The sequence below is a fragment of the Hoplias malabaricus genome, chromosome 13 (assembly GCF_029633855.1).
Source record: "Hoplias malabaricus isolate fHopMal1 chromosome 13, fHopMal1.hap1, whole genome shotgun sequence".
Lineage (NCBI taxonomy): Eukaryota > Metazoa > Chordata > Actinopteri > Characiformes > Erythrinidae > Hoplias > Hoplias malabaricus.
Window position 1 is genome coordinate 16,296,318 of NC_089812.1, and position 12,920 is coordinate 16,309,237.

General features: G+C 39.8%; 2 protein-coding genes across 4 annotated transcripts in view; both read left to right on the top strand.

The window, feature by feature from the left end:
• Positions 1–518: 518 nt before the first annotated feature.
• On the top strand, positions 519–10,732 carry zbtb49 (zinc finger and BTB domain containing 49). Of its 2 annotated transcripts, XM_066641462.1 has the most exons (9): positions 519–567; positions 2,229–2,414; positions 2,678–2,840; positions 3,306–4,470; positions 5,463–5,509; positions 5,625–5,698; positions 7,449–7,531; positions 7,942–8,103; positions 8,298–10,732. In XM_066641462.1, the coding sequence occupies exons 2-9, from the start codon at positions 2,263–2,265 to the stop codon at positions 9,077–9,079; spliced, it is 2,628 nt and encodes an 875-aa protein (XP_066497559.1). In that variant the 5' UTR covers positions 519–567; positions 2,229–2,262; the 3' UTR covers positions 9,080–10,732. The 2 variants fall into 2 exon arrangements, with proteins under 2 accessions (XP_066497559.1, XP_066497561.1); XM_066641464.1 differs by lacking the exon at positions 519–567 and having other exon boundaries at positions 2,183–2,414.
• Positions 10,733–11,860: 1,128 nt separating this feature from the next.
• The window catches only part of LOC136665028 (neuronal vesicle trafficking-associated protein 1-like), an 8,721-nt gene continuing 7,661 nt past the window's right edge, over positions 11,861–12,920 (top strand). For both annotated transcript variants that reach the window (XM_066642574.1, XM_066642575.1), the window contains exons 1-2: positions 11,861–11,997; positions 12,329–12,476. In XM_066642574.1, coding sequence (XP_066498671.1) covers positions 12,354–12,476 — 123 coding nt within the window. In that variant the 5' untranslated portion in view covers positions 11,861–11,997; positions 12,329–12,353. The remainder of the gene's footprint in view (positions 11,998–12,328; positions 12,477–12,920) is intronic.

Consider the following 12,920-nt stretch of genomic DNA (forward strand, 5'->3'; position numbering starts at 1 on the left):
ATGTGTATAAGGCTATAAAACATTAAATAACAGTCACACTCTCTTGTAGCTATCCCCAAATTTAATTTAGGCTTTCTTCAGTAACGTTAATTGTGACAACATACACTGACATCTATCCCATGCCTTATTTGCATGCTTTAATTTATATTGAAGGAATCTCATTCACGTGGCCGCCTATATTCTTTTATAATAATGATAATAATAATTCATAACACAAACAACACTAATAACAGTAATAAAGTATATTATGTGTTAACAAAAAATATTTTAGCTAACAGATGTTATGCAATTTTTATTGATGCATTACTCGTAAAAAACACATCAAAGACCAATATTACATTAAATGTGTAAATTAACCGCAGTATAATAATCTAAATTCTCTAATCTAAATAATAATAATAAATCGTCTAAATAATAATTCAAAGAGCCAAACAAAATATATAAAATATAAAATAGAATAAAACCAATAATGATAAGCAGACACTGGAGGATTCAAAACGCATGCGTTGCCATCGGTGGGATGTGACGTCACGTTTTCGCCGCAGTGGCTGTGCAGCCGAAGTAAAGGTGAGTTGTTTACATTCGCCACATATCTGTGAAATATTTAGACATATGACGTGAATTAGTTACGGTGTAAACACATACTCGAGTGTTCGCGGCTCTCCATCGCGGCTCGGCGGTGTCTGTAAGTGGGAATAAAGCTTCAGTTTTGCCTTAGCTTTAGCATGTTTGGCTAATCCCTGGGCCAACTTTGTCCTGTCTGGTCTCTGTCCGATTTAAAACAGTGACAGAAGTATTTGGACACCTGCTCATCCATTTCTTCAGAAAATAAGAGTATTAACAAGTCATTGTTCGCCTTTGCTGCTTTAACTGTCTTTATTTTAATAGGAAGCGTTTATACAACATTTCACCGATATCATCAACAAATCGATGTACTGTTGGATGATTAGTTCTGAATCACACCCAGATGTACTCTACATAAGACTCCAGATGTCTTATGTGATTTTAATGTGAATTTGCTTCAGAACGTCTTATTTTATTTAAGCAAGTTTCAGTACATTTGGGATGAGTCTGGAAGCTCAATGCATGGCTATGTTTAATTTGGTCAAAATATGGTGTTTATTTATTTATTTATTTATTTTTTGAGAGAATCTTATTTCAGTAGTACAGTTCAGGACCCTGCAGTCTAGAGGTAATTGTCCTGTCTGCTGCTCTGTTTAAATCCCAGATTAATGCAGTGGAACAATCACAAATAAAAAAAAAAGCTCCAAAGCAGGCTAAACATGACCTGACCTTAATGCCACGTGAACAGCTTTACCTAGATAAGCATCATGCATTACTTTAAATTACATTTCTGCATTTCACTCTCTGTCCTGACCTGTAAACATCTGACCCCAGAACTATAGTCACTGGGTTTTAATCCACAATATTGTATATCCATTTTTGAAACAGTTTTGCATATGAACAGATATTTAAAAAATGTGGCTGGGCTTAATGGGTATGTGAACTTAATAGGTAAATTTATCCAACATACAGAAGTAATTACTTTGGAAATAAATCAAAACACATTCTTATTTCTCAATTAAAAATTGTATTCATGTCTACATCCAGCCCTTAGATTAATTCCTATAATCATTATTTAGCACTAGGCGGCACGGTAGTGTCACAGTCACACAGCTCCAGGGACTCCAGGAGTCTCACTCCAAAAACACACGTTGGTAGGTGGATTGGCGACTCAAAAGTGACCGTAGTTGTGAGTGATTGTGTGTGTGTGTCTGCGTTGCCCTGTGAAGGACTGGACCTCCAGGGTGCGTTCCTGCCTTGCGCCCAATGATTCCAGGTAGGCTCTGGACCCACCGCGACCCTGAACTGGATAAGCGCTTACAGATAATGAATGAATGAACATGAATTATTTAGCACTGATGCTTTTGTATGTATGAAGTTCACTATCAATAACATGTTTATTATAATTAGGCATTAATAAGTAGCTTCTCACCTTCTGCTGCATTCATAGTGTCTACTTCTCTGTAGACATTTTACAAATTGCATGTTCACAGTTTAGTTTCTTTATTAGAACAGGGTGCACAATAATGTAGTGGAAATGAAACACTCATTAGAAAAGGTTTCTTGTAAATTTCCCCACTGTGGGACTATTAAAGGATTATCTTATCTTAAATGTCCTTTTCATGTCAACTGCTGGTGTTGTTTTTGTGTTGTGTCTTTGGCAGGGAGTGACCAAGTGCATATGTATGTGTTGGAGTCATGGATGGGCTGTACAGCCACAGTGCCTATCTGCTTCAGGAGCTGCAAGAGCAGAGGATCCAAGGCCTACTCTGTGACTGCATGCTGGTGGTGAAGGGGGTTTGCTTCAAAGCTCACAAGAATGTCCTCGCTGCCTTCAGTTCCTATTTCAGGTCAGCCTTGGGCTTTAAAGCAACACTAGGTTGTATTACTACCCTATTATAGTTTCAAAATCATTGTGATGCTCCACTGAGCTGTTATAGGGAGAACAGAGCCATTGGTACTCCCGGCTCTACCATGTGATGGTAGAATTTACAACAAAAATGCATTTTATGGATGTTACTGACTCTATAGGGTTTAGATGTTTGAACGTTTAGATCAATGTTTGCTTTCTACTTATTTTAACCTTGTACTTTTTTGTGTTTTTTCCCATTAGGTCACTGTTTCAGAACTCTCCGGCTCTGAAGAATGATGTTTATCACCTGGCCATTCAGGACGTGGGTGGGATCGGTCAGATCCTGGACTACATGTACACATCCCATCTGGAGCTGAACCAGGAAAATGCACACACACTGCTGCACATTGCTGAGTGTTTACAGGTAAATAACATGCACACAAACACCCATAGTGATGCATATTGCTGAGTGTTCAAAAGTAAATAACACATACACTGTTGCATATTGGACATCGTTTGCAGGTATGGCACACACACTAGTGCATATTATTGTGTTTTCAGGTAACTCTCTCTCTACCTCTCACACACGCACTGCTGCATTAAACAGTATTTACAGGTATGTCAGGCACACATACAGCACAGCATATCGCACCATGTTTACAGGTATATCATACACACATTTGAATATCACACAGTGTTTACAGATAGACACACACTGAAACTGCCGCATATTCTGCTATTTCTTTTATTTATTATTATTATTATTTTCTTTTTAGATTTGACCTTACTGATGTGTCTTATTCATTAATTTTTTTTTTAATTCCAGCTGTGTGGCTTTACTCCTACATTGAAAAGTGTTGAATTTGTTTCTCTTTATCTCTGCTTACAGGTGTCCAACATCCTGAATATGTGCAATGCATACCTCAAACCATGCGCTACATCAGTTGACCCTCCCCTCTCTCTCCCTGTGCTGCTGTCCCAAGAGCAGGACTGTGTTCTGGGGAGCCCTTTACCCCCTGAGCCAGACCTCCACGGTCCCACCTCGGACCCCCACAAGCACTCGCTCCTCCCAAACACCGGACCCATCCATTACAAACGGCCCCCTGGCACCTCAGATACAGCCAGTAACATGGCAGCGCCGCCAGAGAGACAACCTCTGCATGGTTACAAGTTGAGGAACTTTTATAGCAAGCAGTATTTTAAACAGAGCGCTGCCCAGAACTGCAACTCTGGCCTAGGTCAGACACACTGCCCTCTAGTGGTGGACGAGCAGTATAACACTAATCAGATCCTGCAGAACACTTCAAATGTAGCCAGTCAGAGCCTTCAGAATATGTCCACAAACGTTACCATGCAGAACACGCCCACAAATGTAGCCAACCAGACCATGCAAAATACAGACACCACTGCAGCCAGCCAATCATTGCCAGCTTTGTCGTCTTCAACAGCCAATCAGATGGTGCCACCTGGATCCTCAAATGCTGGAAATACAACCCTTTCTAACCCAGCTCAGCCTATAATGCCACAAACGTCAACATTTTGTGCCAGCATTACTTTGCCCACTTCCTCTTCATGTCCTGTGGTCCTAAACCCTCTACCATTGGCTCCTACTGACCCTTGCTCTAACTTGCCACCTGCAGGTGGTGAAAAAAATCCTCCTCAGAGTGCCCTTCGTTCTAAAAAGACAGTGTACCTGAAGAAGTTTAATTACCTTCGCTCCCACCTTGTCTCAAATGAGAGGGCAGAGCCAAGCAGGGTGATTGACAGCTGTACTACAGAGACAGGCCAGCAGACAGAAACACAGAGCCAGCCAGTGCAAGTCACCCCAGATGTGGCTCCTGAGGAGGATGGGGTGTCTGAACCAGCAGAAGGTCCTGAGCCAAGTGTAGCCCCCCAGCCCCCAAGCCCCCCAACACCACCTCCAGAACACCCCAGCTCAAAAGGCCAGAAAGAGGAGTCAGGAGTCCAGAACAGTAATAAATACTGCTGTGAAGTGTGTGGGAAGACCTTCAAACACCCCAGCAACCTGGAGTTGCACAAACGCTCACACACTGGTAAAACACACACACAAAAGGGAAATTCCTCTGCACAGTTCAGTACTTCAGATTTAAACAATAATCCAGAATGTTTAGATGTAAATTGTTCACTCCAGAGAAACTTGCCGGGTCAGAATTCACAGTAAATGAATCCAGACGTGTGTGCTTCTTAGTGTCACCTGTCTAAAATAAAGCTGTTCAGAATTTAAATTAAATTAATAATAAAAAGTAGGAAAAGTGCAAACCTAGCCTCCAACCACATCTTTTCAATTTTTTTAAAAACGTATTTCTGTTTGGTTTTATGCATCATCTTTCTTTATTTTGGGGCCAAACAGCTCTGTAATCACCCTCACTTCTGTCTCTAGGAAATTGGCCACTCAGGGTAATAAAACAATTTGATGGACTTAATTCAGTGAATCAATTCCCATGTTATCTGGATTATAATTGCCCATGATTAAATTTGGGAGAAAACAGGTTAAAAATGTATGGCTAAAATATTCCTTAGGATTTATCTGCTTTTTGCTGTAATTCACATAAAATCCTGCAGCTTATAAAATGTGTAAGTATCCTGATGGTATTGGAGAGTATTAGCTTTGTTTATCCTGGTTCTTATCATAACTGTAAAGATATCTGTGTCTGTGGGTTACAAACCGACACCATGTAGAAGTTTGTCTTTTGTTCGATTCCCTTTTTTTTCCTCATCAACAAGGAATCTCTTCCTTTAACAGGGATCTTTTTCCTCAACCCAAAGTGTATCTAATTTAAGTCCAATTCAATTGAAAAAGTGCCCAGGACAAGCCCCAGGGTTTATTTTTTTTGTTGTTGTTTTTGTTTTTTTTTGTACTTTCTGTGTTCCATCTCTCACTATGTGTGGTTCTATTATGCATAAATAAGTATAAATAATGTTTTCTTTACTCAAACAAACTGCACATGACCATTTATAAAATATTTTTAAGAATAAAAAAGCTGTTTCTGTTCAGACTGTGACAGATGCTTTGTGTTTGTAATAGGTGAGAAACCATTCCAGTGTAACATCTGTGGAAAAAATTTCTCTCAGGTGTGTAAAGGTTCCTATCAATTTGAGGTTTATTTATTTATTCATGAGCTGTAATGACAATCTAATTTAAACTTTTTTTGTGTGTGTGTGTGTGTTTGTTTGTTTGCACGTTTAGGCAGGAAATCTGCAGACACATCTCCGCAGACATTCAGGAGAGAAACCCTACATCTGTGAACTCTGTGGGAAAAGGTGACCTTAAAAGTATACTACATTTACAAATACACTAAAGGAAAAAAAAAATTGAAACTCCTGCTTATTAAACACTAAAGAGCCTCTACTCTACTGGGAAGTCTTTACACTAGATGTTGGAATATTGACGGTGATTTGTTTGTATTTAGCAACAAAAATATCAGTGTTGGATTGTTTTAATGTTTAAAGCCAGTGGTTTGCATTGGGCATGGTGATGTTAAGCTCATGTGCAGATGCTCCAAGGGATCAGTTTCAGTTAATAGTGTTGTTATACAAGATGTGTGCATGATTTCATGACTGTCCCTTATTATAAAGGGTGTATAAATTCCCTTATTATAAACGATGTCTACCAAGCTTTCGACATACAGGGGTTGGACAATGAAACTGAAACTGCTTTTAGACCACAATAATTTATTAGTATGGTGTAGGGCCTTCTTTTGCGGCCAATACAGTGTCAATTCGTCTTGGTAATGACGTATACAAGTCCTGCACAGTGGTCCGAGGGATTTTTAGCCATTCTTCTTGCAGGATAGTGGCCAGGTCTCTACGTGATGCTGGTGGAGGAAAAGGTTTCCTGACTCGCTCCTCCAAAACATCCCAAAGTGGCTCAATAATATTTAGATCTGGTGACTGTGCAGGCCATGGGAGATGTTCAACTTCACTTTCATGTCCATCAAACCAATCTTTCACCAGTCTTGCTGTGTGTATTGGTGCATTGTCATCCTGATACACGGCACCGCCTTCAGGATACAATGTTTGAACCATTGGATGCACAAGGTCCTCCAGAATGGTTCAGTAGTCCTTGGCAGTGACGCACCCATCTAGCACAAGTATTGGGCCAAGGAAATGCCATGATATGGCAGCCTAAACCATCATTGATCCACCCCCATGCTTCACTCTGGGCATTCAACAGTCTGCACGCTTCTTTGGGGCTTCTCCACACTTTAACTCTCCTGGATGTGGGGAAAACAGTAAAGGTGGACGCATCAGAGAACAATACATGTTTCACATTGTCCACAGCCCAAGATTTGCGCTCCTTGCACCATTGAAACTGATGTTTAGCATTGGCATGAGTGACCAAAGGTTTGGCTATAGCAGCCCGGCCGTGTATATTGACCCTGTGGAGCTCCCGACAAACAGTTCTGGTGGAAACAGGAGAGTTGAGGTGCAGATTTAATTCTGCTGTGATTTGGGCAGCTGTGGTTTTATGTTTTTTTGATACAATCCGTGTTAGCACCCGAACATCCCTTTCAGACAGCTTCCTCTCGCATCCACAGTTAATCCTGTTGGATGTGTTTCATCCTTCTTGGTGGTATCTTGACATTACCCTGGATACCGTGGCTCTTGATACATCACAAAGACTTGCTGTCTTGATCACAGATGCGCCAGCAAGACGTGCACCAACAATTTGTCCTCTTTTGAACTCTGGTATGTCACCCACGATGTTGTGTGTATTGCAATATTTTGAGCAAAACTGTGCTCTTACCCTCTGCTAATTGCTCTTACTGGTGAACTGCTCTTACTGGTGCAATGTGCAATTAATGAAGATTGGCCACCAGGCTGGTCCAATTTAGCCATGAAACCTCCCACACTAAAATGACAGGTGTTTCAGTTTCATTGTCCAACCCCTGTCTGTATATATTTGAACAGATTTAAGGCTGGTTTTGGGAATGTGTGTTTAGTCAATTTTCCAGGAATACAGAGATTTTGAAACAAGCCAACTAAAACCTGCAAATGGTGTGTTTTCCAGTTTTGCAGCATCAGGTGATGTTCAGCGCCACATCATCATCCACTCAGGAGCTCGACCACATCTGTGTGACATCTGTGGAAGAGGTCAGCACCCAAAAAATGTACTGTGTTATTTAACATTCATTGTCTGTACCCACTTCATCCATGTCATCATTTAATCATTATAAAAATTATTAAAAACGGCTCATTAATAAGTCTGGTCTCACATTTTTAAATGGTAAATTATAGGCCTCTTCAGATTGCATGTTTACAGCAGTGTTGAGATTAGGTTAAAATTAGTGTCTGGCTTCCAGTTGGTAAAGATATAAAATATATTTTTTAAGATGTATTTTAAATATACTTAGTTGAATGTACATGAAATGTAAGGTAAATGTCTTTTGCTGCATCTAAATTTATTATCCAAATAAAGAGTTACCAAAAATACAATATCCAGAAGGTGTGTAGTAAGTAAATTATGTTTGTTGGTTTATGTTTGTTGTTTGTGTTGTGTGTAGGATTTAGTAATTTCAGTAATCTGAAGGAACATAAGAAAACTCACAGTTCAGACAAAGAATTCATTTGTGAACAGTGCGGCAAATCCTTCAACATGCAGAGAAAACTGCTCAAACACACTATGAGACACACAGGAGAAAAACCTTACTGCTGCCAGACCTGTGGTAAGTCTCTCTCTTACTCACACATTCTCTCTTACTCACACATTCACTCTCTCTCTCTCACTCACTCACTCACTCACTCAGACACACACACACATGTACATACACACTCATTCACCCTCTTGCGCTCTCTCTCTACACGATTTATCTGGACCCAATTACATATTGTCTTTCACTGTGTGTGTGTGTGTTTATAGGTAAGTGTTTTGCCGGTTCAGGGGATCTCCAGCGCCATGTGAGGTCACACACAGGTGAGCGACCGTATGTGTGTGACACGTGCGGAAAAGGATTCACACGTACAGCCGTGCTGCGCAGACACAGAACACACTGCAAACCCGCAGCTAATTCAGACTCGGAGACCCTCGCACCGTCACATGGAACTGATTCGAATACAGGGTCTGAGCCTCACGCAGGAGACACTAACACAGTGCCACAGCCACATCCTGGAGGAGCAGGAAAAGCTACCACTACACAGACAATGAACGTTGCTCAGCCGTCCAATCAGAATAAGACTCAACTCCGCCCCCTGCCCCAAACATCAGTCTCAACATCTTCCCCTACAGGAAACTCCCAGCCTGATCCTGCCTCCTCTGCCACTCCCTTCCCCTCACACTCTTCCTCCTCTCTCTCAGAACTGCGCTCCATCATGCCACACAATCTCTTAGCCCTGCCCTCTGCCATTAAGCCCCTCCCAACCTCCCAGAAAGCTACTTCCACTCATATAAAATCCGCCCTCCACGCCGAACCCTCTTTCGGCTCCTGCGGTGAGGAGAATAGAAACCATGCTCTCCGGCCACATCTGCCCACCCCAGAAGGACACTGCAGCCCCTCACTGACCAGCCGCAACAGCAGCAGTGTTATAGGCAGCTCTCATTTGCACAGCGCCCCCTACAGGAGCTCAGAGGGCTTCTGCTCCAGTGGTGCGCTTTGGGGGCTGGCCATGAAGACTCTCCAGAGTGACAGTGACATGGATCAGTGAAAGACTGAGTTCACTTCACTGAAGGCACTTTAATGACTTCACCCTGAGTTTATGGTTTATCAGCGCTGACACACTAGCACTACAGCACTGTGCAAAAGCCTTAGACACTTAAGATTAATATTATTTAAATAATTTATCTTCTCAGTAAGTGTAGTGCTTGTATAAAATTATATGTTAACACAATAAATACAAAAACACAAATGCAGTAAAAAGATTTTTGTTTAAAAAAGTAGTAGCTGTGTTGTGAGCGTGTGAAGAACAAAGTGTGTTTCCAGATGTTCTCCTTCATTGTATGTATTTCTTAAATCCACAGCACACTTGATTTATAGTTGCTAAAACTAGAGATTGGATGAGAAGATAAACTATTTTAAATAGTAATAATAATTAGTTGTCTAAGACATTTGCAATGTGCTGTAATTATCCCACATCTTGTACCTGACTTTTAGCTCAAAAATATACTCATGCTGAATTAATTACAGAGACTGGAGTCTCTGTTACATTCCTGTGGACTGATTGATCCTGAAGGAATGAAGACTTGTGAAGATATAAATGGCAAAAGCGTTTTGATATCAAGTCAAATCGTGATGAGTTTCTTTATTAACGGATTGTCCTCTCAGGGAATGCTTTGTATGGAATTTTTTCTGTTGATGCTTTAATTAAAAGTATACTGACTTTTATTTGAAGTTTTATTGAAGCATGTGACACCTGCAGAGTTTTTGCCAAATCAAATATTAGGAAAGATTTAATGGAATATGAGCTGGAATGTCAGTGAGTATTTAAGATGTATAAAATCAGATAGCAACAAAAGAAATAGCTCATGAATGAATAATAACACTACCACTAGTCAGATAAACTAAAAAAGGTGCAAAAGCAGTTGATGGGCAGACTATATTATATTTGTACTTAATTTTTCATCTGAGTGCAAGTTATTATACACTCACATAGTTTTATGTATCAAATGACCATGACCATGTTTCACTAATTAGGTATCCTTTAGAATTACTCAGGATTGTGAGAGTGGGTTAATGTGAAATTGCGAGTTATAAACAAATGTACCTGGTCCGATCTCTTTACATTAGTGGTGATAGGAACCAGATATTAAACATCTACAACATTTTAGGCCAAAAATCATATCTCAAAATAATTTCAAAGATCAAAGGTTTCTTTATTATGGTGCACTTTTTAATCAAACCACATTGATCACTTTTTCTTAGACTTTAAAAGGAACCTATGAGAAAAGTTTATGTACTACTGTGCGCTCATGTTGAAGTGAGGTGTGGCTAATTTTTATTTAAAGTTCAGAAACTTGTTGTTCTGATTTCCAATTAGCCAGTGTAAAAATTTATTTTTTTTGTCCAAAACATTTCACAATTGTTTAATATGTACTGTGTTAACTTGTATTGTGTAACTTGTAAAGCAATATTTTATATAACTATTTTTTTAAATTATACATAATTTTACTAAAAACATTGAGTTTAAATGTGTGGAGTTTAGGACTGTGCCATATCAAATTGTTTGTGATAATATTGTCATAATGTTATAAATTATTATAAAAAAATCGATATTGTGATGTGATGTTCTGACTTGTTTACGTAATGACGTCATGCAATTACCACTAATATGGCATACATTCATCTGGTTGAATGTGTCTCTGAGATGGAGAAATCTGCTCCAAAAAAAGGGGAGTGACTTAAGTCGTGTAGAAGTGGCTTGGTTGCAAAATATCAAATGTACAAATAAATCATGTTATTAAGTAAGAATATTCATTCATTCATTCTTAGTAACCGCTTATCCAGTTCAGGGTTGTGGTGGGTCCAGAGCCTACCTGGAATCATTGGGCGCACTTAGCAGTACTGGGTTGCATCATATGGATTCTATTAAAAACCTAGTATTTTATAAGGATGGGTGGAGGATTTGCCAAAATGCATCAATGAATATTTCAACAGTTTAAAGCAATAAGTAGTTGTAGGAATTTAAAGTTCCACTGTCTACATTACATAGCATCATTAATATATTCAGGAAATCTGAAGAAATCTGTATGTGTGTGTGAAAGTCAAAGGGCAAATCTGGCTACTATATTGGCCCTGTGCTGATGCCCACTACAGTGGCACAGTTGATATAATCTGGTAGTGTAACATTAATCATATACGGCACTCTGAATAGTATCTTGTGCTCACAATATATTAGAGATACAAATCATTTTTAAAGTATTTTTGTGTAACATATAATTGTAATTCAAACATTTTGTCATATTATGGTAACTGTTGTGTAATATTAACATTCACAATTATCAATTTATCCAACAAAAATGTATTATTCGCTGCATTCATTATGAGCTCCATCAGGAAAAATGTGATGGATCAGAAGCATGTGATGGATTTGTTCTGTTCTTGGGGATAATATTTTATCTAAATGTACTTGTGAGTTTTGGTTTAGACGATTTAAAGGTTGGGATTTCAGTGTAAGTCATTAGGAAGGTAGCGTATTATTACTTCATTTTTTAGGTTATTTTAAAAATAAAACCACTGTGACAATTGTCTTTTTTTATTTTAAACAACAGTTACCATAAAATGACTAAAATGCTTATGTAAAACTTATTAGTATACATCCATCTATCCATCTACGTAACTAAGGCATTAAGAGGGTGTTAAAACAATAATGAATTAAAATCAAGATTGTAAGATGCAGCTCCTCCTTTCGGCATGGGGAGGCAAAGTAATTCGCCAGGACATTACATCACTCACACATCCACCCACACACACACACACACACACACACACACACACACACACACACACCACCCACACACCTTCCACCAGCACTCCACACACACACAAAGAAGGCGCGAAACCCTCCGCAGCAGAGCACAAGCTCCGGGCGGACAGCCTGCAGGATTAAAAGAACGGTTTCTCACAGAGGTATGACCACCTGGGGATGGGAGTTAAAGGGTAATGATAAACAGAACACGTGGAGGAGGGGTGCACTGATGTTTAAGGACAAATGCATTATTGAGAATAGGAATACATAGGTGCATAATGCATGAGTGTATATGATTGTGGACCATTGTGCATGGTTTTTGCATAATATCAAGTGTCTGGGCATCAGTGTACAGCTGCATGGCTGTGGTGTTATATTCTTCAGCCTGTACTACACCAATACGCAGACATCTTTGGATTATTTTGGAAAAGCACAGCTGTTCTGATTTCACTGCACTGAATTTTGTGTGTGTGTGTGTGTGTGTGTAAACAGGGAAAGGGTCACCGTGTGCAGTAAAATGGTGAAGCTGGGGATTAATGTGAGCGAGAAGAAGCGCAGCGCATCAGAGGAAGGATTTGACTCTATTCCACTGATGACGCCCCTGGACGCAGCACAGTTGCAGATCCCTCCACCGGACATGGTGAGGTGCCACTGAGTATCAACCAGCCACTTCCCAAAGCCAGATAGTCAATGATATATGTCTACACAGTTACTTTAGGCTGCAGCCATTGTGCCCAACGTGAAATTAGCTAGAGGGGTATACACCCCTCAGAATTGGGCAGTTGAGCAGTGAAGCTACGTTCTCTGGACAGATGAGATGCCATCCAGTATCTTAGAGATGGGATAAAGCGGTGTTTAATTACTCAGGACTAATCATTAATCATCACTGATTGCAATAATACACTCATGGCTTAATGCCATTAAATCCTCACAGATATGTTCCGACATTTTCCAAACCTTCACAGAGGAGTTGGTTACTGAAGGAAAGGGGAAGAAAATACCTTTTAACATCATCTCAATATGTACAAACATGCTAATGTGGTCATTGATATATTGTGTTTCTGTGTGTGTGTGTGTGTGTGTG

What these genes read in the sequence shown, in the direction of transcription:
- zbtb49 (XM_066641462.1), top strand. Translation starts at nt 2,263, where the DNA reads ATGGATGGGCTGTACAGCCACAGTGCCTATCTGCTTCAGGAGCTGCAA. An exon ending in GCACAAACGCTCACACACTG is followed by an intron (nt 4,471 to 5,462) that starts GTAAAACACACA and finishes TGTTTGTAATAG; the next exon opens with GTGAGAAACCATTCCAGTGT. An exon ending in TGTGAACTCTGTGGGAAAAG is followed by an intron (nt 5,699 to 7,448) that starts GTGACCTTAAAA and finishes TGTGTTTTCCAG; the next exon opens with TTTTGCAGCATCAGGTGATG.